Source organism: Hemiscyllium ocellatum, chromosome 5 (genome assembly GCF_020745735.1).
Source record: "Hemiscyllium ocellatum isolate sHemOce1 chromosome 5, sHemOce1.pat.X.cur, whole genome shotgun sequence".
NCBI lineage: Eukaryota > Metazoa > Chordata > Chondrichthyes > Orectolobiformes > Hemiscylliidae > Hemiscyllium > Hemiscyllium ocellatum.
In genome coordinates, this window is record NC_083405.1 from 131,856,843 (window position 1) to 131,881,097 (window position 24,255).

A 24,255-nucleotide genomic window follows, 5' to 3' on the forward strand; every position below is an offset into this window, starting at 1 on the left:
GTAAGGCGTTTCATAAGGTTTCCCACGGTATGCTATTGCACAAAATACACAGGCATGGGATTGAGGGTGATTTAGCGGTTTGGATCAGAAATTAGCTAGCTGAAAGAAGGCAGAGGGTGGTGGCTGATAGGAAATGTTCATCCTGGAGTTCAGTTACTAGTGGTATACCACAAGGATTTGTTTTGGGGCCATTGCTCTTTGTCATTTTTATAAATGACCTGGAAGAGGACATAGAAGGATGTGTTAGTAAATTTGTGGATGACACTAAGGTTGGTGGAGTTGTGGATAGTGCCAAAGGATGTTGCAGGTTACTGAGGGACATGGGTAAGCTGCAGAGCTGGGCTCAGAGATAGCGAATGGAGTCTAATGCTGCAAAGTGAGAGGTGATTCACTTTGGAAGGAGCAACAAGAATAAACAGTACTGAGCTAATGGTAAGATTCTTGGTAGTGTAGATGAGCAGAGAGATCTCGGTGTCCACGTGCATAGATCCTTGAAAGTTGCCACCCAGGTTGATAGTGTTGTTAAGAAGGTGTACTGTGTGTTTGTTTTTATTGGTAGAGGGATCAAGTTTCAGAGCCATGAGGTCATGTGCAGCTGTACGAAGATTTGGTGCAGCCAGAGTATTGCATATAGTTCTGGTCACAACATTATAGGAAGAATGTGGAAGCTTTCAGAGGAAAGGGTTCAGAGGAGATTTAGTGGGAAGTTGCCTGGTATGGAGGGAAGGTTTATGAGGAAAGGCTGAAGGATGTGAGGCTGCTTTTGTTCGAGAGAAAAGGGTAAAAAGTGACTTAACTGAGACATATAAAGTAATCAGAGGGTTAGATAGGGTGGACAGTGAGAGCCTTTTTTCTCAGATGGTGATGGCTAGCACGAGGGGACATAGCTTTAAATTGAGGGGTGATAAATATAGGGCAGATGTCAAAGGTAGGTTATTCACTCAGAAAGTAGTAAGGGCATGGAATGCCCTGCCTGCAACAGGAGTAGACTCATCAATTTTAAGGGCATTTAAATGTTCTTTTGGAAAGACATATGGATGAAAATGGAATAGTGTAGGCTAAATGGGCTTCAGATGGGTTCCACACGTCAGCACAACATATAGGGCCACGGCCTGTACTGTCCTGTAATGTTTTATGTTCTATAAGAGTACTTACAAACTTCCAGCAATATAACAGGAGCCTTGATGCACTATACCATGACTACAACCCCTTCTTCCTGCTCCATCACATCATCCATCACCAGCTGTGCTTCTGCTCATCTTTTCCTGAAACTCTCATTCAAGCCTTTATTACTTCCAAATGAAACAACTCCAATGCAATCCAGGCCAACTTCCTTTCTTTTATCTTCCTTAAAACATAACTTCTGCAAAAAACTGCTGCCCCATAATTCATTTTAAATTTTCATCCTCACTTTCAACTGCTTCCATGGCCTCTCAATTTCTCCCTTTGTTCAGTCCTACAATCATCAAATAATTCTGGCATCCCCCTTAACTGCACCTCCCAGATTTCAGTCATTCCCCAGTGGCAGCCCTGGCTTCAGCTGCTCAGGTTTTAAGTTCTGGCATATTCTCACTCAGTGTATCTCTCCTTGTTTCAAACATTGTATAAAAATTTAACTCTGACCAACTTGATCCATAATCTCATTTTTTCAATGTGGAGTTTTGTCTGTTGGTGCTTTTCGGAAACTCCATGGGATATCTCACTATACTAAATGCACTATGTAAACGTGGTTGTTGATCTGATCTAACTAGTTAACCAAAGAAAAGTATGCTGGCCTGAGCTGTGAGTCACGTGTATGGTTTGAGCATCTAATCATTGTGCAATTGCCATGTTTGTAGTAGTGGTGTGATGCTTGGTAGTGGCGAGAGAAAGAGAGTGGTGAGAGAACCTTCCAAGCAATCCTCATAACTCCAGTGACCTTAGAGGTAAAAACAATGACTGCAGATGTTAGAAACCAGATTCTGGATTAGTGGTGCTGGAAGAGCACTGCAGTTCAGGCAGCATCCAAAGTGCAGCAAAATCGACATTTCAGGCTGAAGGGCTTTTGCCTGAAATGTCGATTTCGCTGCACTTTGGATGCTGCCTGAACTGCTGTGCTCTTCCAGCACCACTAATCCAGAATCCAGTGACCTTAGATGTCTGCTGTGCGGCATCAGATCTCTGAGTTCTTCCACAATTCTGTCATTTCTGCACAATTACTAAGCAATCCCCATTTTAATCTAAACTAACTGCACAAACAGCTGTTGTAACCAGTAATTACCACCTCCATCTTCACCCTTTACTTAGTCACTTCATTTCACAGGTTTTTCTATTTCCATATCTCACTCCTCTGTACCCCCTTCAATTCTTTCGTCACTCATGATTCTTCAATACGACTTCCACATCATTGATCTTATGTGAACAGCTTGATTTCTGAACGTGATGACCAGCTTAATCAAACACGAGCCCTGGTCCCTCTGACATTTGATCCCTTTGCACGAATAAGGATAACACGGTTTACAACAGGATTTCTTACCTGGTGAACAGTCCCATCTATCTCAACAGGAACAATGAAATCAGCATTGTTAATAGGCTGTGAATAAACAGAAGGCAGTCATTATATATCATGATTAAATGTGCAAATTCTAATTCTGTTAGCACAGTTTAACTGCAAACGTATAAATTAAACTGTGTGTAGTGGACTTTTATTTCTATTAATTTCACAGAGATGATTTGAACCTGAGAAACAAAATGTTTCAGCATCAATGATTATTTCTAATCTAAATTTCTGCACACAAAATTATAAAGTTAGCGCATTTTGTTGAATGCGTTCTAATTCATTCACTGTGAATCCTTCGTGCTTGTGATTCAACTGGCAACAGAACACTAAATTGAAGTTAACCATTTTCTCCAGATCAAGCTATTATCATACATCCCATGGTACTATGTGGTTATGCCTGTGTCTGCTGCTCATACTGGTTTGTACTGAGCTACAGCTTCAAAGTCCTTTCCCTCCTGTAAGATCCATGGTAGAGCAGTGAGTCCATTAGATGAGCGTTCAACAGCAGGAGGTTTAAAGCTTAACCACATTTTCAGATTTCTCCTACTACCTGACCACCCATTTTCACCAAATGAGCTCTCTCCTCCCTTGGAGGTGGCTGACAATGTCACTGGACTAGCAATCCAGATTCTCAAACTAATGTTCTGGTCATGGATTTCAATCCCACCATAGCAGATGGTGAGATTCGAACCCAATAAAACGACCACTGCTGATTGTTGAGAAAATCATTTAGATCACAAATGTTCTTTAGGGAAGGAAATCTGCTGTCCTTACATGGCCTGGCGTACATACAACTTCAGACCCACAGTAATATGGCTGACTCTTAACTACTCTCTGGGCAATTCGAGATGGATAATAAATGCTGGCCTAGCCAGTGACATTTATATGAACAAGTTATAAACTCAAACTCGAACATCCCATTTATCACTTCCACCCCAATTATTTAGTAATTACAGCACCAAATAGGCCATTCAGAATTAAAAAAATATATAATTGAATGGATCTGAACAATTGTAGGCAATTTTGTACATCAAATCCATTCAAGCTCTCTGAAAGATCAATCCAGTAAGTCTGCCCTTTTCTCTCAAACTTGCACTTTACCCCTCAGTGAGTGTTTATTCAATTTCCTTTTGAAAGCCAGAACTGAACCTGCCTCCACCAGACTCCCAGGAAACAAATTCCCGATTCTAAGCACTCCTTAGATTACAAACAAAAGTTTCCCTATTGTAGTTTTGAATCTTTAGCCTATCAATTTATATCAGTTTCCCTTAGTTCTGAACCCTTCTGCTAACATGAATTGCTCAGAGATTCCCAGACCATTTAAAGGTACAAAAGCAGGCCATTCAGGGCATCATGTCTGTACCAACTCTTCAAACGAGTATCATTACCGTTGACCAATCTCCTGCTTTTCCTCTTGCACATTGAATAACAATCCTATATCTGTTACTCTCCATCTTTTTTGTCCAGACTTCTTAATATGCAACATCTCAATCAAACCTCAACACAGAGAACAAATCCAGCTTCTCTAATCTACCCAGTTAATTCAACACCCTCATTCCTTGAACCATTCTCAAATTTTTCTGCACTGTCTTTCTGAAGCATACTTCCTCAAGTGCAGTGGCCAGAACTGGATCCGCTGAGATTTATTTTGTGCATTGTGCTTTGTTTGGTCCAAGTACCACACCTCCTAAATGACCCCCAAATAAAAGCAAGATACTGAAAATGCTGTGAATCTGAAACAAAAACAGAATGCTCAAGAAACTCAACTTGTCTGACAGCATCTGTGGAGAGAGAAACTGAGTTAAAGTTTGACACCACAATGAACTCTGTATCTCTTGCCACAGATGCTGCCAACCCTGTTGAGTTTCTCCAGCATTCACTGCATCTGACTCCTACTTAACCCTTCTATTCCCTTCTCCCTCCTGTGCTTTTCCAGATTATGCTTAAATGTATTATACTATTCACTGCACCTACTCCATGTGGTGGCAAATTCCACCTTCAAGACATCGTCTAAGTAAAGACACTTCTCCAAATGACTCCTTGCACTGGTCTGTCCATGAGCAGAAACATCTCTATATCTACACCATCAAACCCTTTTAAAATTTTAAAAGATCACAGTTCCTCTTTTCTAGGAGCCAGAGCCTATGTAATACGTCCTAATTGGTCTAACTTCTCAACTCTGGCATCATCCTTATAAAATTTCTACTAGCTTGCAGTGTGTCCTCCACCAACCCCTCAGAATAACTAAGGATCGGTACATAAATGAGAAACACAGAATGAAGACCATTCAGCTTGTTGGGCCAGTTCGCACCATTCAAAAAGATTTTATGTGATAACACATCTCTGCAGGTGGGATCTGGACATAGACCTTCTGTGCCACAAGAACCTTCTACCATTCTGGAAAATCATGGCTGATTCGTATTTCAATGCTATCTAATTACTGTATTGGCTGCTAACCTACCTTGTACACTTTGACAGCATCCCCTGCATCCCAAACACAAAGTGAATAAAGTGTTACAGATGTCTTTTTTTTTTAAAAAATGACTTACTTGCAAGGTGAATGTTGGTCAAGACACCAAAGTACTCTCTGCTTTTTTCTTTTGTGTGTGTGCATGTGTGTATGTGGAGGGGGGCGGGGGGGGGGGGGGGGGGGGGGGGGGGCGGTTTGCTGGAGAGGAGGTAGCAGAATGGAGGTCCATTCAATCAGGTCTCAGTCTAACTGAGACAACATTTCTGGTGATTCGTTACTCCCACAGTACCATAGGAGGAGGATAAGCCTAGCTAAGACTCAAATCAAGGCAGGATTCAAACTCTCATACCTTCTGAAGGAGCTGCCAACTGAATAAAGAGGGTCAGACTTTTGCTTACTGGATCTGTGAGAATGACTTACTCACTGATTTTACCAGTAGAGGGCAGGATTGATGGGCAGGAGAACAAATTGCTGTGCAAACTTCAGTCTTCACAAAGTATGAATGATTCAACAGGATAGAGGGTGGGAAGATAGCTCCACTTTCAGGGAAAACCAAACTTGAAGCCATAAATATAAAGGCAATCACTAACAAATCTAAAAGGAATTCAGAAGAAAGATTTTCACCCATAGAATGGCTGGAATGTACAATGCATTACCACCACCTGAAGTGATAAACAAAAATAGCATAGACACCTCTTAAGGGGAAATTAATTAAGTATATGGAAGTGAAAAATTAGAAGGAAATATCGATAGGATTAGGCATTAGGTTAGTGTACAGCAAAGCACCAATGCAGATCAGTTTGGCTGAACAGCCTGTTCCTGTGCTGCACATTTTCTATAAAAGTTTCACTTCACACAGTTCTTTTAGTTGCATAAACAAGTACAAACAGTAGAAATGGAACTTTGGATCCTGCACATATGATAACATGCATCAGTGCACCAATACAGCTGAACTGCCAAGTAGACAAAGGACTGACCAAACATGTGTAATTTTCCAAAGTGCAGATTGTGTGGTTATGACAGCACTGGCCACGCGAAATAAAAACTGAACTGCTGCTATGAATGAGAAACCATGTGAGGGCGCTCCATACAAGAGCAGAAGTAAGCAGGCTCTATGGTACATAGCTGGACAATAGCCAATTCTGCAGGATTTTCACATAACAATATTTTAAGCTAAATGCTTAAAAGGAAGGGCGTTCAGTCAGATTGCGTAGGCTGAGTTTCCAACACCATGGAAGCATTGGAAGTAATTTTATTTCATCAGTGTGACTTGCTCAATATCATAGAACTTGTTGCTTTGGGTGATTTGGATAATTATTTGATAGGGCAGATAAAGAGAAACTATTTCCTCTCATGGGGATATCCTGAACAAGAGGGAAATAAAATCTTAAAATTAGAGCTAGGCCATTCAGGGCTTGTCAGGAAATGCCTCATTATACAGTGGAAATATTGAACCTATTCCCCAAAATAATCGAGATTAGAAATCTAATAGAAAATGTTTAAAATTTATTTCATAAATTTTTGTTATGCAAGGGCATAAAGGGATATGGAACCAAAGCAGATAAATAAAGATGAGATACATATTAGTAATTAATCTAACAGAATGCTGAAACAGGCTGAATAGTCTCCCTTGTTCCAGACTGTACACCTCTGAGCTCCACAATCAAAGATAGCTGGACGTTTTAAGGAACGGAAGCTTTAAAGGATAAAAATATGAATGTGGTGTCTGCAAAGGTTCATGAATGAAGATTGCTCATGCCAGGTTTCTAAAGCTAAAATGGTCTTCAGCATGGCATCATTCCTAAAAACAGCATGTCTGAGACTGTAAAGTCTGTGCGCTTCATAGATCAGAGGCATGAGTCCACATTTCACTTCCACTACATGGAGTGGTCATTAATGTTCATGAGAAATATAAAGATGTATTTATAGGATTAGATTAAGATGGATGAAAGGAGGCTTTTATATAGCATAAAACACTGCCAAAGACTAGTTGGGACGATTGATCAGTTTCTATGCTGCAAATTCTGTGGAACAAATTGTAGTGATGAGTGGAGATGGAAAATGGTCTAGGGATTTAATATAATGCAACCAATGAAATGAACTTATCAAGGATGGACATTAAGGTATCAGCTTGGCTCAATGATTCTTGGCTCTAAATCAGAATACTGTGGGCAAAAGTTCACTCCAGAGATTAAAGCACAAACTCTGACATGTGTAGTGAAATGGAGGTTGAAATGTCAATCCAAAGCTCTATCTGCCTCTTAGCTCGATGTTAAACTTCCCATGTCACCGGTGCAAAGAAAAGGAATGGAATTCCCTGGTGTCTTGGTCAATACTGGTCCCTCACCGAGCATCAGTGAAAGTAAGGTCATCTGTTCGTTTATGTGGGAACTTATTGTACACAATTTGTAAAGCAGGAAACATGACAACTAAAGTAACTACTATAGAAAATGCAAGTCTTTCTTTTTAATTTCTTGCCCACAGCAAGCCACCCCAAGTGCATCAGTACTGAATCTGGTCTCAGCAGTTCTCAGTTCGATTCACTACTTGCAACGCTTCCCAGCAACACATCTCTCCTGGTTTATGAGAGGAACTTCTTCAGTCATACAGCACCGAAGAGACCCTTCAGCCCAGTAAGTCTGCACCAACCTACCTAATCTAGTCCACTTTCTAGCACTTGATCCAAAGCCTTGAATATCATAGCATTTGAAAAGATTGTTGTCCTTTTTATGTAGTTTTTAGTTGTAAGATTTCCCACCACTGCTACTTCCCTGATTAGTACATTCCAAACTGTCACCACCCTCTGAGTAAAAGATTTTTCCCTCAAATCCATCTAAAACCCTTGCCCTTTGCTTTAAAATTATGACCCCTTATTATTCAAAGCAACAAAGGGGAACAAGCTGCTTTTTATCCACCCTGTCCAACCCCTAGTTGGATTGGCCATGGGATGTCCAGGCAAGGTTTAATAGCCATGGTAAATGTGACTCTATCGACACAGGGTGGTCTGGATGAGATACTTTTCAGAGGTCGGTGCAGACTCAAATGGCCTCCAACCATCCTATAGGGATTCTATGACATATGCCTGATCATCAACTTGAAAGATACAAATCAAACGTGTCTGACCAAGCCACGCTGACTATTCCTGGTTGGTCTTTGTTTTTCTAAGTCAAGAATAATACGATCCTTCAGAATATTCTCCAATAGTTTTCCTATCACTGATCTGTAATTCTCTGGTTAAATCTTTAACTCGTCTTGAAAAGTGGAACCAGATTAGCTGTCTTCTCGTCCAATGGCACCTGCCCTATGGCCAGAAAGGAATTATAAGTTTAGTCAGAGCCTTAGCAATTTCCTCCCACGATACCGTGGGATACAAGTGATCCAGACCTGGGGTTCTGTTCACCTCCAAACCTGCCAAAACCTTCAATATTTCCTTACTCTTTATAACAAACTGCTGAAGAATCTCAGTCCTCCTCCCCAAACTTTGTACCTGCATCCTATACATAGAACATAGAACATAGAAGGATACAGCGCAGTACAGGCCCTTCGGCCCTCGATGTTGCGCCGACCGAGTCCTACCTAACCTATACTAGCCCAATAACTTCCAAATGCCTATCCAATGCCCGCTTAAATGAACATAAAGAAGGAGAGTTCACCACTGATACGGGCAGGGCATTCCATGAACTCACAACCCGCTGTGTGAAGAATCTACCCCTAACATCTGTCCTATACCTACCACCCCTTAATTTAAAGCTATGTCCCCTAGTAACACCTGACTCCATTAGCAGTAAAAGGTTCTTAGTATCTACCCTATCTAAACCCCTAATCATCTTATACACTTCTATCAGATCTCCCCTAAACCTTCTCTTCTCCAATGAGAACAGCCCCAAGTGCCTCAGCCTTTCCTCATACGATCTTCCTACCATTCCAGGCAACATCCTGGTAAACCTCCTCTGCACTCGTTCTAAAGCTTCCACATCCTTCCTATAGTATGGCGACCAAAACTGCACACAATACTCCAGATGAGGCCTCACCAGAGTCTTATACAACTGCAACATGACCTCAGGACTCCGGAACTCAATTCCTCTGCCAATAAAGCCCAGTACACCATATGCCTTCCTCACAGCACTATTTACCTGGGTGGCAACTTTCAGAGATCTGTGTACATAGACACCAAGATCCCTCTGCTCATCCACACTACCAAGTAGCCTACCATTAGCCCAGTAATCCATCATCTTGTTATTCCTACCAAAGTGAACAACTTCGCACTTAGCTACATTGAATTCCATTTGCCACATTTCCGCCCAGCTCTGCAACTTATCTATATCCCGCTGTAACCTACCACTTCCTTCCTCACTATCCACAACTCCACCGACTTTCGTGTCATCCGCAAACTTGCTTACCCAGCTTTCAAGTCCTTCCTCTAGATCATTTATAAAGATAACAAAAAGCAATGGTCCCAAAACAGATCCTTGTGGTACACCGCTAGTAACTGCGCTCCAAGATGAACATAATCCATCAACTACTACCCTCTGTCTCCTTCCAGCCAGCCAATTCCTAATCCAAACCTCTAATGTATCCTCAATGCCATACCTCCGTAGTTTTAGCATTAGCCTACCATGGGGAACCTTATCGAACGCCTTACTAAAATCCATATACACAACATCTACTGCTTTACCCTCATCCACTTCCTTAGTCACCTTCTCAAAGAACTCAATAAGGTTTGTGAGGCACGACCTGCCCTTCACAAAACCATGCTGGCTATCCCTGATCACGTTATTCCTACCCAGATGTTCATAAATCTTATCCCTTACCAATCTCTCTAAGACTTTGCCCACCACTGAAGTCAGACTCACTGGCCTATAGTTACTAGGGCTATCCCTACTCCCTTTCTTGAACAATGGGACCACATTCGCTATCCTCCAGTCCTCTGGTACTATTCCCGTTGACAATGACGACATAAAAATCCAGGCCAATGGCTCTGCTATCTCCTCCCTAGCTTCCCATAGGATCCTGGGGTAAATGCCATCAGGCCCAGGAGACCTATCTATATTCGTCCTTTCCAATATTCCCAAAACCTCTTCCCTGCATATTTCCAGGGCATCCATTCTAATTATTTGTGATTCCATATTCACATCAGCAACAGTGTCCTGTTCCTGAGTGAATACTGATGAAAAGTACTGATTTAATGTCTCTCCAATCTCCTCTGCCTCCACACACAACTTCCCACTACTATCCTTGACTGGACCGATACCTACCCTAGTCATCCTTTTATTCTTGACATACCTATAGAAAGCCTTTGGGTTTTCCCTAATCCTACCAGCTAAAGACTTTTCATGTCCCCTTCTCGCTTTTCTTAGCTCCCTCTTTAGCTCCTTCCTGGCTACCTTATAACTCTCAATCGCCCCTACTGAACCTTCACGCCTCATCTTTACATATGCCGCCTTCTTCCCTTTCACAAGGGACTCCAATTCCTTACTAAACCACGGCTGCCTCACAAGGCCCTTTACACCATGCCTGACTGGTACATACCTATCGAGGACACGCAGTAGCTGCTCCTTGAACAATCCCCACATCTCATTAGTGTTCTTCTCTTGAAGCCTGTTTTTCCAATCCACACAACCTAAGTCATGCCTCACTGCATCATAATTTCCCTGCCCCCAGCTATAGCTCTTGCCCTGCGGCGCACGATTATCCCTCTCCATCACTAAAGTAAAAGTCACCGAGTTGTGGTCACTGTCCCCGAAGTGCTCACCTACCTCCAAGTCTAACACCTGGCCTGGTTCATTACCTAGAACCAAATCCAATATAGCCTCCCCTCTTGTTGGCCTGTCGACATACTGTGTCAGGAAACCCTCCTGCACACATTGTACAAACACCGACCCATCTAATGAACTCGAGCTATAGCTCTCCCAGTCAATATCTGGGAAGTTAAAGTCCCCCATAACAACCACCCTGCTACCTTCACTCTTTTCCTGAATCATCCTCGCAATATTATCCTCTACTTCTCTAGGACTATTAGGAGGCCTGTAGAAAACACCTAACAGGGTGACCTCACCTTTCCTATTTCTAACCTCAGCCCAAACTACCTCAGATGGCAAGTCCTCTTCCATCGTCCATTCCACTGCTGTGATACTGTCTTTGACAAGTAATGCCACGCCTCCCCCTTTTTTACCCCCATGTCTGATCCTACTAAAACATTTGAACCCTGGAACGTGCAACAGCCATTCTTGTCCCTGTTCTACCCACGTCTCTGTAATGGCCACAACTGAGTGGCCACATACCTCCTGAGTGAAGACAGAAGTCAAGTACAGTTGGTTTTGCTACAACGTGTGTTTCTTCAAAGCAAATTGGCTTTAACATGATTGGAGAATTTAGATCATTATTTGTAGAACACAAACTTTCCTCATCTGTATTGGCCATAACGTGATTCCAGCACTTAGTTTAAACAGTGCGGCTATTACAATATTTTCTTATAATGCAAGCTCACACAAAAACGGAACTATCACGTTATGTCAGAACCAACTGTACTTATTTAACACCCTTCCAACGTCTTCTGACTCCATGCACAGATCTCCCCTTGGTTCCTAATGGCCCCTACTCTTTCCCACATGCCTTTAATATACTTACAGAATATCTTGGAGTTCTTCTTAATTTTACCTGCCGTTGTTTTTCCATGACCCTCTTTGCTCTTCTAATTGCTTTCTTGAGATTCCCCCCTGCACTTTGTACTCTCCACAAAGATCTCAGTAAACCTGCTCCCTTTGCTATCTTATCCAAAGTTGTATATGCCTAGACATTGTGTTTTCTGTGTTTATGGCTCCTACATTTCACCTAAAGGGATCACAAATGAGATTGAACAATGGGGTCAATTTTAAGTGTGCTTGTTATGATCATCTTCCAAAATTTGTTGTTACATCAAGAATCGTCACTGACTTAAACTCCCTGCCTAACAGCATTGTATGACACCAAATGGACCACAGCAGTCCAAGAAGCAGTTTCAGGGGCAACTAGGGATAGGCAATGAATGCTGGTCCAGCCAATAAAGCCCACATCCTAGAAATGGATAAAAAAAAAGTGACATTTTGATAGCCTTCCTGTCATAATATCCATTTTTCAGGACATTTTTTATAACCCATAAAAGCCTATCATTGCTTGCAGGAGAGAAGGGACAGGAGTAAGGAAGAAAAAGTCAAGTGTCACATTTTATTCATCACATCAAAACAAACTTGCCACATGAATCTATCCACTTATTGTTACAACCTGACATTTGTCAGTATCAAACAGAAGCCTTAGTTTATTTCAGTCATCCAAGATCTCAACTTACCAATGCCCAAGTTTAGTTTTGCTGCCAACAAAATGAATTCTTCATGAAGCACATCGTGAAAGTAAACAGTTCTGTATTGCAATAACAATTACCCATTGAAAGCAAGTGACCTGAGCGTGCAAGCTGGAGTATCTTCACTCTACAGCCAAATACTCATTATCAACATCATTAACTTACTGTCCTCACTGTAAGAACTTTAAATCTTAACACAACTGGGTATCATACTGTATTTAAATTCAGTCATCACATAATAAATGAGAGAACAGGTGCCCTGAAACCCAGGCTTGCACATGTTATTATTGTGAGCAAGGGTTTATTTTATTTCAATTCTTTCCAATTGCTAGCTGGTGGTCAACTGATATTGCATGAACAGGTCTTTTGCACGACAAAGAAAACTGAATGAAATTTTTTGTTGAAGTAGAGGTCTTCCCTTTCTGATGATTTCCTTTCACACTGTCAATTCAGAAATAGCTAAGTACTGGAGAATGGAAATGCTTGAAGTCAAACAAATGACGATGTCAAACAAAGGAGTTAAGCACTTCCCAGTCTTATTTGGAAAAGCCAGACATAAAAGCAAAGCGCCCATTACTTTTGTATCATCAATGAAATGCCCCAGATGACGACTCCCCATGTTTCATTGCCAGCACAATCCATTGTGTTGGCCTCCTGAATACAAGTTTGAATTCAAAATATTTTGGAGCTGTAGTACACACCCAACCTTGGTAGGGCCTGTACGAGGAACATCCCAGACATTATCCCCAAAAGCAAAGCAGCATTTTCATATTACTCTTGTGTACAGGCTGATTTTGAATGCAGGTTCAAAGACATTAATATTAACCAATAGGCAAAAGTCTTTTCAGACATTAGGGTTTAAAGGTGAAGTTGTTGAAGTAGCCTACAATTTTATATGGCATAGAAGAAGACCATTCAGCCCCATCCTGAGCTACCTCTTGGAAATGGAAAGAACTGTTCAAATTTCCCACTCTTTCCCCAAGTATTCATAAAAGTTGTCCTTTTCAAGTCTACCTTCAAATCTTTCTCCGTCTGGTTCTTCCCAACTTGCCCATTAAGAATACTATCCTCACATAAGAGTGTAGTGAAGTTACCAAAATAAGATTTTGACCATTTTGAACAGTCTAAACATTTTAAAATATTAAAGTATCATGCTAAAATAAATTTGGCAATCTCTATTTTAGTGACATGCTCTTAATTACTTCTCATGCATTTCATCTCCGCCTCAAAACAGAATTAAGATTGACAATGTGGATTTGTATGCTTTAACTGAAAAAGATATTTGAGTTAAAGAAGAACACAAAGAATAAACAAAGAACTTGCAGTACCTTAAAGGAACTATGTACTAAGGTTTCATCTAAGTCGATGACTACACATTTCTTTCCAACATCAGATACTCTCATCTCTGGTAAGAGGAATTTGGCCGGAGGCTAAAGGAGAAAAGAAAACAAAAGGCAAACACAAACAAACAAAAAAAAACAGGATTGAAATTACAGGATATATATTGTCATAACATTGTAGCACAAGTGTGTAATTCTGCAGAAATGAATACTTTGGTTCAGATAAGCTGCAGAATTAATTACTTAATTCACAAACATACATCAGGCCCATTAGTGTGAATCTGTTTGTTTGATGATTCAGTCTCTGTCACACTCACCCCTAGAATCTGCAGCTAGATTTCAGGACATTTCTCATCCACTGCCCAAGAAGAGTTTTAGAAAACAAATTATCTGAAACATATCACTAGATTTTAAAAAAAACTAATACCAAGTTAGAATTGTTATCCGATTTCTACTGTTCCCTCCACAGTTCTCTTTCTTTGCATTTCTTTCCCAGGATCAGAAAACCATCAGTGACCTCTTTAAAGGCCACAGTTGATTCAACTCAGTCATCCAATATTGGGAAATGCACGAAAGAATATTTATCTAATTTGAGTTACCTTCTATTTTTCTCCCATCCAATACGTTCCACCCAAAATGGAAAGAAACAGCACATGGACTGAGTCTGGGAATTCAGTGGACAAAATGCAGGGGTATAAGTCTCTATTGAGACCACATCTTAAAATTTAACATCACTCCCCCAAAACAGATCACTCATTTTAAAAACAAAACTAGGCAGCATTGCCCCTTCTTCTTAATTCCCAAAAGCACTAACTCAAGTCGCTGGATACAATGTGACTTCTGGAACTCCAATCACAATAGCCATTGTCCCCTCTCAGTGCCCAACACGAGTAGCATTTGAGGTTGCTAAATCGCAAAGGACTGAATAGCTGAACCCATTGCCTTTTCACCTGGCATCCACACAATGACGCTTCTCAGTAGCAATCTTCTGCAATCGAAGGAGCGAGACACCAGGACAATGTTTCCACCTGGCACATCAAACCCAGGGACACAGTTGTTGCAAACCAGCACTTCCAACAGACTATATGGTTCAGCTATTTACTGAGCCAGTGAGTCTGCTGTATTGTCACTGGAGTGCCTGATTAGAAGGAATCACTTAATACTGCTACAGGATTAAATTTTACACACAAACATTTATTAGAAATCGCGACATGGAGAGGAGAGGACAAGATTAATTTTGTTTTCATGATGAGGATACTTTCCAACAAGTTATGCACAAGTATCCACATTCACTAAGAGATGGGAGGGACATTCTCTGAGTTTTAGATAGTAATGACCATCTGTACAAGAAAAATCAAAATTATAGAGTTAGGATTTATCAGCTATTTAAATGCTTTGTATATTACTAATTCAATTTCCAATTAAATGTTTGAATGCTCCAATTTAGATTAGATTACTTACAGTGTGGGAACAGGCTCTTCGGCCCAACAAGTCCACACCGACCCGCCGAAGCGCAACCCATCCATACCCTACATTTACCCCTTACCTAAGACTACAGGCAGTTTAGTATGGCCTATTCACCTGACCTGCACATCTTTGGACTGTGGGAGGAAACCGGAGCACCCGGAGGAAACCCACGCAGACACAGGGAGAACGTGCAAACTCCATACCATCAGTCGCCTGAGTCGGGAATTGAACCCGGGTCTCAGGCGCTGTGAGGCAGCAGTGCTAACCACTGTGCCACTGTGCCGCCCACTTCTTCTAAAACGTTTCTTCACCTTCTTCTAAAACGTTTTAATCTTTAAAGTCACCCTGCTTCCCCAATCTTCTTGTTTTTGATTTGTGTTCCAATAGTCCTAGCATCACTTGTACTGTTCCTATCCTCCTTCTCTCTGACAACATAATTAGAGGGTATCTATCAAAATTCTTTCCGAGGCTATCAAAATGTGATATTAGGTTAATATAGTCATGATTTGGAGGTGATGGTGTGGGACTGGGGTGGACAAAGTTAAAAATCACACAACACCAGGTTATAGTCCAACAGATTTAGTTGGAAGCATTAGCTTTCGGAGCTCTGCTCCTTTATCAGGTGGTTGTCATCCACCACCTGATGAAGGAGCAGCGCTTTGAAAGCCAGTGCTTCCAAATAAACCTGTTGGACTATAACCTGGTGTTGTGTGATTTTTTTTTAACTAGGTTATTATAGATATGGCTATTAGTTACCTGATTGTAAACATGCAATAACACCAAATCAGATTTAAACTACATTAAGGCCAGGATTGGCTTTGTAAGGTTCAATCATCCAGCTAATACAACTTCCGAAACAAAAAAAACACTTTTTAATCCACTATTGCATGTGGTCTGAAGAAGCATTAGGGAAAACCCTGTACATCCCATCAAAGCACATGGAATGAAATAACAAAGGATTTCATTCCAAAATCAGGAAATATCTCAGAGTGAAACTGAACAATTAAAAGTATCCAATTAATTTATAACCTCGTCTTTAATTATTCTTGTTTTAGAATTATGTCAATGCACCTTGCACATTTCATTTTAAGGAATTATTGTCAGCAAAGGCTAACCTTCAAATAATTGTGCTGAGCTGATCAGCAGGAACAAATTAAAATAAATGAAATCAGAATTTCAACATCAAAATAAAAAGCAACCTATATCCAAATAAATCACTTCTAGATCATTTTTGCTTCAATAATAATTATTTTAATCTGTAGTTAGATTTAAACACTAACTTCAGCAGAATGATGGCCAGATCCAATAAACAGCCTTGCAAAAATCTTCTGCTAACATAGGTAGGTTGTAATAATTTATCAGAATCTAGCCATTTATTATTTAGCTTAACAATAACAAGATATGGTAAATTTAAAACACCAGAATTTCAGAGACTGAGTACAGAACCCTGAAACAGTGTTTTCAACTTTTATCCACCACTGATCGATCTCTTTCCTACTTACATTTTGGAAAATGGCTTAATTACAACCAAATTCTAGATGGGTTGTTTTGAAGGGTCCAGTCCCCAAATTACAAAGTTATATCATGCCATTAACCAAATAAGTATCCAGCATAATTAGTATGGGTAGTTGCAGCCAATTGCTCTTTTACATAAAAGAAATTCTAAAATCAAAAAGACAGATAAAAAGGAAGCCAATGCACTACAGACAGAACAAGGAGGAGGGAGCTTGAAACAGAGGCTGCAAATCATGTCTTCGTTTCTCTTCATCCAGTGTAAATGGTCACGTGGCAGATGTGCCATTGTGAGGGAGGTCACATGGCAGATGTGCCATCATACATGTGGTCGATTTACAGCAAGGCCAGCAGCCGCACTGACACCCCCATCCTTGCTCTTGGAAATGAGAGATTTGAACAAAGTACTTTGAGGCAAAAGAAAGGAAACACAAGGTTACTGTGTCAAATATACCACATACTTAAAGCACAGTGCTTTGGTACACCTCTGATTACCATCATTCCACGGATTGCTAAGCTTGTTTACAGTCATGCGGCAGTTAAATGATTACATTGTATACAGCTGTACATTGGATTATCTGAATTTAAATAATCTGAGTGTACCACCCACAAGCAGTATAAAAGCATGCAAAAGGAATATAGCAGAAAATGAAATAATAATACATACACTGGGGCTGGGGGTGACCTGTACCTGGTCAGACTGGAGAACGAATAAACAAGACAAAAAGACAAAGAAAAATCCTGGTCAATATGCAGCATAAGAAATTAATAAAGAAAGAAAATAAAATCAAAGTTGAAGCTGCCTCCTAATAATCCACCCTTATAGGTCTGAATTTTACACAGGAACAACAGAGAGTTTTGCCCAGTCAGATTTTCTCTTCTGTCCATCACTGATCACTAGATTTAAGTATAGGTACAGAACTGAATACTGTGCTGTAGAAAGCTCAAACTGAGGAAAGCTCCATTTTAAACTCTACAAACGGTACTACAGCGAGATAGAGCCTAATTCTCAGCTTGATTTAGATTCATAGGTTTATTTTTAAATTACAGCAATATTGAATTCTAACAGTAAAAGTTAAACAATTTAGTCAGTACAAGTTATTGCACTTCTGGATTCAGCAATGATCTAAAGATCTGTGCATTTACATTGTTCAACTTACATTTGGACAGAAAATTAACAGGAGTTTCATGCCCAATTGCAGAGTCAATTCAGGTGAGGGTAAGGAAGTGGGGAGGAGGTGAGGAGGGAAATGGAAGAGGAACAAAAGGATGTGGGAAGGAAAGAACAAAAAAAGTAAATGGAGAGGAGGGGGATAAAGGGAGAAAGGAAGAGAGCGTGGGACAAGAGGTTAAGGATTGAGAGGAAGAGGAGGAGATGTGGGAGGAAAAGTAGGGAGAACAGGTGGTGAGGAGAGATGAGAATAAAAGGGGAAGGGGAAAAGAGCAGACAAGAGTTAATGAGATAGAAAATGGTCAAAAGGAGGAAGGTTACTGGTAGGGAGACAGTGTGAAAAGACAATGGTGTGATACTAAAACTACAACTGAAAAAAACACCATCGTTGGCTAGCTAATGAATCATGGTAGCTAATTTAATTACAATCAATGCTAGGCTCTTTTTAGGATTTAAAAGATGTTTAGATGTTCAAAAAATGAATAAATTGAATTGCCCGTTTCAGATATGAGCTTGCAATTTTTAAAAGGGTTTGAAAAAAAGGCAATTCACAATAAAATGCAAAATAACTGTTTTCTCCCTCCCCCCACAGTGATCTTTCCATATATGTACACCTGTTTTAGTTTAAATTACATAGTAGTAGCAGTTAAATCTCAGCTGCAACATACACATAACTATGATCTTGTCGGTCTAACTGAAGAGTCCAGTCGATTTGTGGTCCCTGACAGTCAATGTAAGAATAAGTAGACATCTTATGTAATAAACAGCTTAACAAGACTTGGCAATTAGCACAAACTTCAGAGGAGAGGCTCAATTTACAGGGTACAAATGAAGTGCACAAGTCAGGTTTCCAATTGCTTCCACATGAGCAGTGGCCTAACTGCACAGCTGCTTCAAGGATGAAAATAACAAATATTTAAGGGGACAGACACTATCAACATTTCGGTGAAATGTTTTAAATTATCTAAGTTGTCATGAGGAACAAGACAACTTTGAAATTAACAGAAGAGCCCATTTTATCAAAGGAACAGAAGAGATGCTTTCATCTCTGGGATTATCCAAAACTAGGGATCTTAAATCACAGAAGTATAATGGTGCAGAAAGAAGTTATTCAATCTGTTCATTGTGTCTGCAATGGCTCTCCAAACCAGTATTAAACCTTAGTGCCAATCTATTGCCTTTTATCCATAAACTTGCACATTTTTTCTATTCAAGTTTTCAACTTATATCCGCTTGAATGTCTCAATTGAAGCTGTCCCACCACACTTTCAGGTAGCTCATTCCAGACCTGAATCACTTACTGTGTAAGATTATTATTTTACGCATGTTGTACCTGCCTATTTTGCAAATAACTAAATGTGTCTCACTTCAGTCTCCATTCTTCTACGAGCAGGGGCAGTTTCTCCCTATCTACTCTGTCCAGGCCTCTCATGACTTTGTAAACCACTAACAAATCTCCTTCAGCTCTCCACTCTAAGCTGAGGAGACCCATCTTCTCTAATCTTGGTAACTGAAGTAGTTCTTCCCCAGAACAACAATAGACAATAGGTGCAGGAGTAGACCATTCTGCCCTTCGAGCTAGCACCACCATTCATTATGATCATGGCTGATCATCCACAATCAGTATCCTGTTCCTGCCTTTTCCCCATAACTCTTGATTCCACTATCCTTAAGAGCTCTGTCCAACTCTTTCTTGAAAGTATCCACAGGCTTGGCCTCCACAGCTTTCTGGAGCAGAGCATTCCATACGCCCACCACTCTCTGGGTGAAGTAGGTTCTCCTCAACTCTGTCTAAGTTTATTTTTAAACTGTGTCCTCTGGTTTGGGACTCCCCCATCAGCGGAAACATGCTTCCTGCCTCCAGAGTGTCCAATCCTTTAATAATCTTGTACGTTTCAATCAGATCCTCTCTCAGCCTTCTAAACTCAAGGGTATACAAGCCCCGTCGCTCCAATCTTTCAGCGTACGATAGTTCTGCCATTCCGGGAATTGACCTCATGAACCTACGCTGCACTCCCTCAATAGCCAGAATGTCTTTCCTCAAATTTGGAGACCAAAACTGCGCACAATATTCCAAGTGTGGTCTCATCAGGGCCCTGTACAGCCGCAGAAGGACCTCCTTGCTTCTATACTCAATTCCTCTTGTTATGAAGGCCAGCATGCTATTAGCTTTTTTGACTGCCTGCTGTACCGCATGCTTGCTTTCGTTGGCTGATGTACAAGAATGCCTAGATCTCGTTGTACTGCCCCTTTACCTAACTTGACTCCCTTTAGGTAGTAATAATCTGCCTTCCTATTCTTGCCACCAAAGTGGATAACGACATATTTATCCGCATTAAACTGCGGGTAAAAAATGAGGTCTGCAGATGCTGGAGATCACAGCTGAAAATGTGTTGCTGGTTAAAGCACAGCAGGTTAGGCAGCATCCAAGGAATAGGAAATCCTATTCCTTGGATGCTGCCTAACCTGCTGTGCTTTAACCAGCAACACATTTTCAGCCACATTAAACTGCATCTGCCGTGCATCCGTCCACTCACCTAGACTGTCCAGGTCACCCTGTATTCTCCTAACATCCTCCTCACATTTCACCCTGCCACCCAGCTTTGTGTCATCAGCAAATTTGTTAATATTAGTTTTAATACCATAATCTAATCATTAGTGTACATTGTAAAAAGCTGCGGTCCCAGCACAGATCCCTGTGGCACACCACTGGTCACCGCCTGCCATTCCGAAAGGGAGCCGTTTATCACTACTCTTTATTTCCTGTCAGCCAACCAATTTTCAATCCATGTCAGTATTTTGCCCCTAATACTATGTGCCCTAATTTTGCTCACTAACCTCATACGTGGGACTTTATCAAAAGCTTTCTGAAGGTCCAGGTATACTACATCCACTGAATCCCCCCTATCCATCTTCAGAGTTGCATCCTCAAAAAAATCCAGATCAGTCAAGCTTGATTTCCCCTTCATAAATCCAGTTAGTCTGACCTATCCTGTTACTGCTATCCAGATATGTCATAATTTTGTCCTTTATAATTGACTCCAGCATTTTCCCACCACTGAGGTCAGACTAACTGGTCTATAATTCTCTGTTTTCTCTCTCTCTCCTTTCTTTAAAAAGTGGGACAACATTAGCCACCCTCCAAACCACAGGAACTGATCCTGAATCTATAGAACATTGGAAAATGATCACCAATGCATCCACGATTTCTAGAGCCACCTCCTTCAGTACCCTGGATGCAGACCATCAGGTCCAGGGGACTTATCAGCTTTCAGACCTAACCATCTCTCCAACACCATTTCCTGCCTAATATAAATTCCCTTCAGTTCAGGTCCTTCAGCCACTATTACATCTGGGAGATTGATCACGTCTTCCCCAGTGAACCTTATGCATTTCTTCAGCAACATTTCCAATGTACCCTCGTCTGTTCTTGTGGCATCCACAATTGAGAGGTGATGATGTAGTGATAATAACGTCATCGAACTAGTTACATAGAACGTCCAAGGTACATTTCTGGGGACATGTGCCCACCATGGCAAATGGAGTATTTGAATATAATAAAAAGCTAGTCTAATGGCATCATGTAACTACTGTTGATCACGATTAAAATGCAACTGGTTCACTAATGTTTTCGAGGTAAGGAAAATCTGTCATCTTTCATTGATCTGCCTGCACCTGGCTTGAGAATCATAGTAATTAGAGCCAGACAATAATCAATCTAATTTTTAAAAATCTCCAGCTGTCTTGTACAAATTCAGCATATCCTCCTTGTTCTTCTGCTCTATGTGCCTATTAATAAAGTCTAGGATACTGAATGCTTGTTAATTGCTCGCTCTAGCTGGCCTCAGACATTTACACCCAGGTCCTCCTGATCTTGCACCTTGTTTGAAATTGTACCCCTTGTTTTACATGGTCTCTCGATGTTATTCTCACAGAAATGGATCACTTCACATTTTCCTACATCAATCATCATCTGTTACCTATTCACCCTCTCTTCCAACTTGTGTCATTTTACTGTTCTACCAATCTAAGATAGTTTTTTTAATGAATTAAATAGGGAATTCAGGAGAAATATCTTCCGTAGCACATTTAATACAAAATAATACCAAAATTTTGAAGTTAGGAAATGTTTCATCCTTCAAAAGGGGAAATGGATAACCATTTAAGAGAGATTTGCCCGGCTTTGAGCAAATAACAGGGCAGTCAGTGGAACTAGTCAAATTGATTTTAAGAGGGTCAGCACAGACAAGTCAGACAAAATAGCCTGATTCTGCGTTGAAACCATTCAGTGATTCCCTCTCAAAAAGTCAAGATGTGGCGGTGTCAGCATTGGACTAGGGGGGACAAAGTTAAAAATCACACAACACAAAATTATAGTCCAACAGGTTTATTTGGAAGCACTAGCTTTCAGAGTCCTGCTCCTTCATCAGGTAGCTGTGGAGCAAGATCATAAGGTACAGAATTTATAGCAAAAGATTACAGTGTCATGCAACTGAAATATTGAACAAACCTAGATTGCTGTTAAGTCTTTCATTTTTTTAGAATGGGTTGCAGGTTTCAGTTCATTAACATATAAATCCCAGAACTTCTTTCCAATCACATTCCCAAGGTAACAAAGTTTTATTTAAAAAAGGAGACATCTCAGCTCAGACAATCAGACTGGTTCTACTTCCAGAGTAGGAATTTATAACGTGTTACAGAGGAACCTCAATTATCCGGTATTTGATTATCCAGCAAGATCGCAAGGTCCCAATGCTTGGCTAAATTGTGTTATCCGGCATTTGATTATGCGACAAAATAATCCCCGCCTGTGTTGTTTGGATAATCGAGGTTCCTCTGCACATGGATTTTAGCCTGCAGGTTGTATGCTGTTTGAGCAAAATAGAAGGTTTCTGCAAATACAAATTCTTCCCATAGACGTGTGTGTGTGTGTGGGTGTGTGTGCGTGTGCATGCGCGAGTGAGTGAGTGAGAGAGTGAGAGAGAGAGAGAGAGAGAGAGAGAGAGAGAGAGAGAGAGAGAGAGAGAGAGAGAGAGAGAGAATGGCTGTGTGAGTTCACCTGAGAGCGAGAGCGCGCGTGTGCATGGATGAGAGTATGTGCGCGCGCGTGTATGCTTGGATGGGTGGGTGTGTGTGCGTGGATGAGTGAGTGAGTGAGTGAGTATGTGAGAGCGCGAGAGAGAGCGCATGCACGCGTGTGTGCTTAGTGTAGTGGGGTCACCTATAGTGTCACATGAACTCAAAGTTCAGTTGAGGCCATCCTGATGGGTACCAAATTTGGCTATCAGCCTCTGCTTGGCCACGCTGCATGGTTGCATATCCCAAAGTCTGCCTCGAAGATGGTCACCTGAACGTCCAAGGGTGAATGTCCCTGACCGCTGAAAATGTTCCCTGACTGGAACACTCCTGTCTGGCGATTGTTGCGCGGTGTCCATTCATTCATTGTTGTAGAGTCTGTTTGGTCTCGCCAATGTACCATGCCTGCAACCCATTCTAAAAGATAAAAGACTTAACAACAATCCAGATTTGTTCAATATATCGTTTCAGTTGCATGACATGTAATCTTTTGCTATAAATTTTGCATTATGATCTTGCTCCACAGCTACTTGAAGGAGCAGCGCTCCGAAAGCTAGTGCTTCCAAATAAACCTGTTGGATTATAACCTGGTGTTGTGTGATTTTTAACTTTGCCAAAAAGTCAAGTGTAATTGAGTTGACAGAGATAGCTGATAGTCATTAAGCAGATGGAAAGAGAAAGGTTTATGAATGCCATGCACAAACACATTCAGAAAAATGTTCAATGAGATCCCAGACAAAAACTTGCTCGTTAAAAACTGAAATGCAAAAGAAATTGAAAGTAACCGCATGGTACTGATGGAAACTGATTAAGAGTAATGAATAAAGAAATTTGGATGAAGGGGCCAATTTTGTTTTGTTGGGCAGTGATATGTGACACATGAAGGAAACAAACAATTATATAAAAAAACAGAAGAGCAAAGTAACTTAAAACAATCAATTTAACATAATGAAGTGTAAAATGGCATCCTCTGGGTATGAAATTGCCAGAAATGATTGCAAGTGAAACACAGGTAAACAGATCAGCAATGGGATTATTTCCAGGTACATAAATCATTGGTTGCTGAAACAAAGAAAAATTCAGGTATTACCAACATTACAACAGGGATGGGATATCAAAGCAAAATGCTCATGTAGATATGCAGAATACTATCCAGGTCCTTATCTGAAATAAACCTTGGATATTCCATCTGGCAAAGGATCAACTGGAGAAAGCTGTAATTCAGTAGAACAATAATCAAGGATAAAGTGACTGATTTAGAAGCAGGACATGGCATGCACACTAAAAATTTATCTGATTAAGACATTTCTATAAAGGAAAGGAATTAGTAGGATTGGTAGAGAA

At 40.7% G+C, this 24,255-nt stretch overlaps 1 protein-coding gene across 6 annotated transcripts in view; it reads right to left on the bottom strand.

Annotated features, from left to right (window-relative positions):
• Positions 1–24,255, bottom strand: part of ctdspla (CTD (carboxy-terminal domain, RNA polymerase II, polypeptide A) small phosphatase-like a) — a 268,785-nt gene that overhangs the window by 58,087 nt on the left and 186,443 nt on the right. For 4 of the 6 annotated variants that reach the window (XR_009644715.1, XM_060825208.1, XM_060825207.1 and 1 more), the window contains exons 3-5: positions 17,332–17,364; positions 13,674–13,775; positions 2,516–2,572 (exon numbers count right to left, since the gene is read on the bottom strand). Coding sequence is in view for 4 of the 6 variants with exons in the window: in XM_060825208.1 (XP_060681191.1) it covers positions 2,516–2,572; positions 13,674–13,775; positions 17,332–17,364 (192 nt within the window). In the remaining 2 variants the exon portion in view is untranslated. The remainder of the gene's footprint in view (positions 1–2,515; positions 2,573–13,673; positions 13,776–17,331; positions 17,365–24,255) is intronic. The other 2 variants (XR_009644716.1, XM_060825210.1) reach the window with 1 other exon arrangement.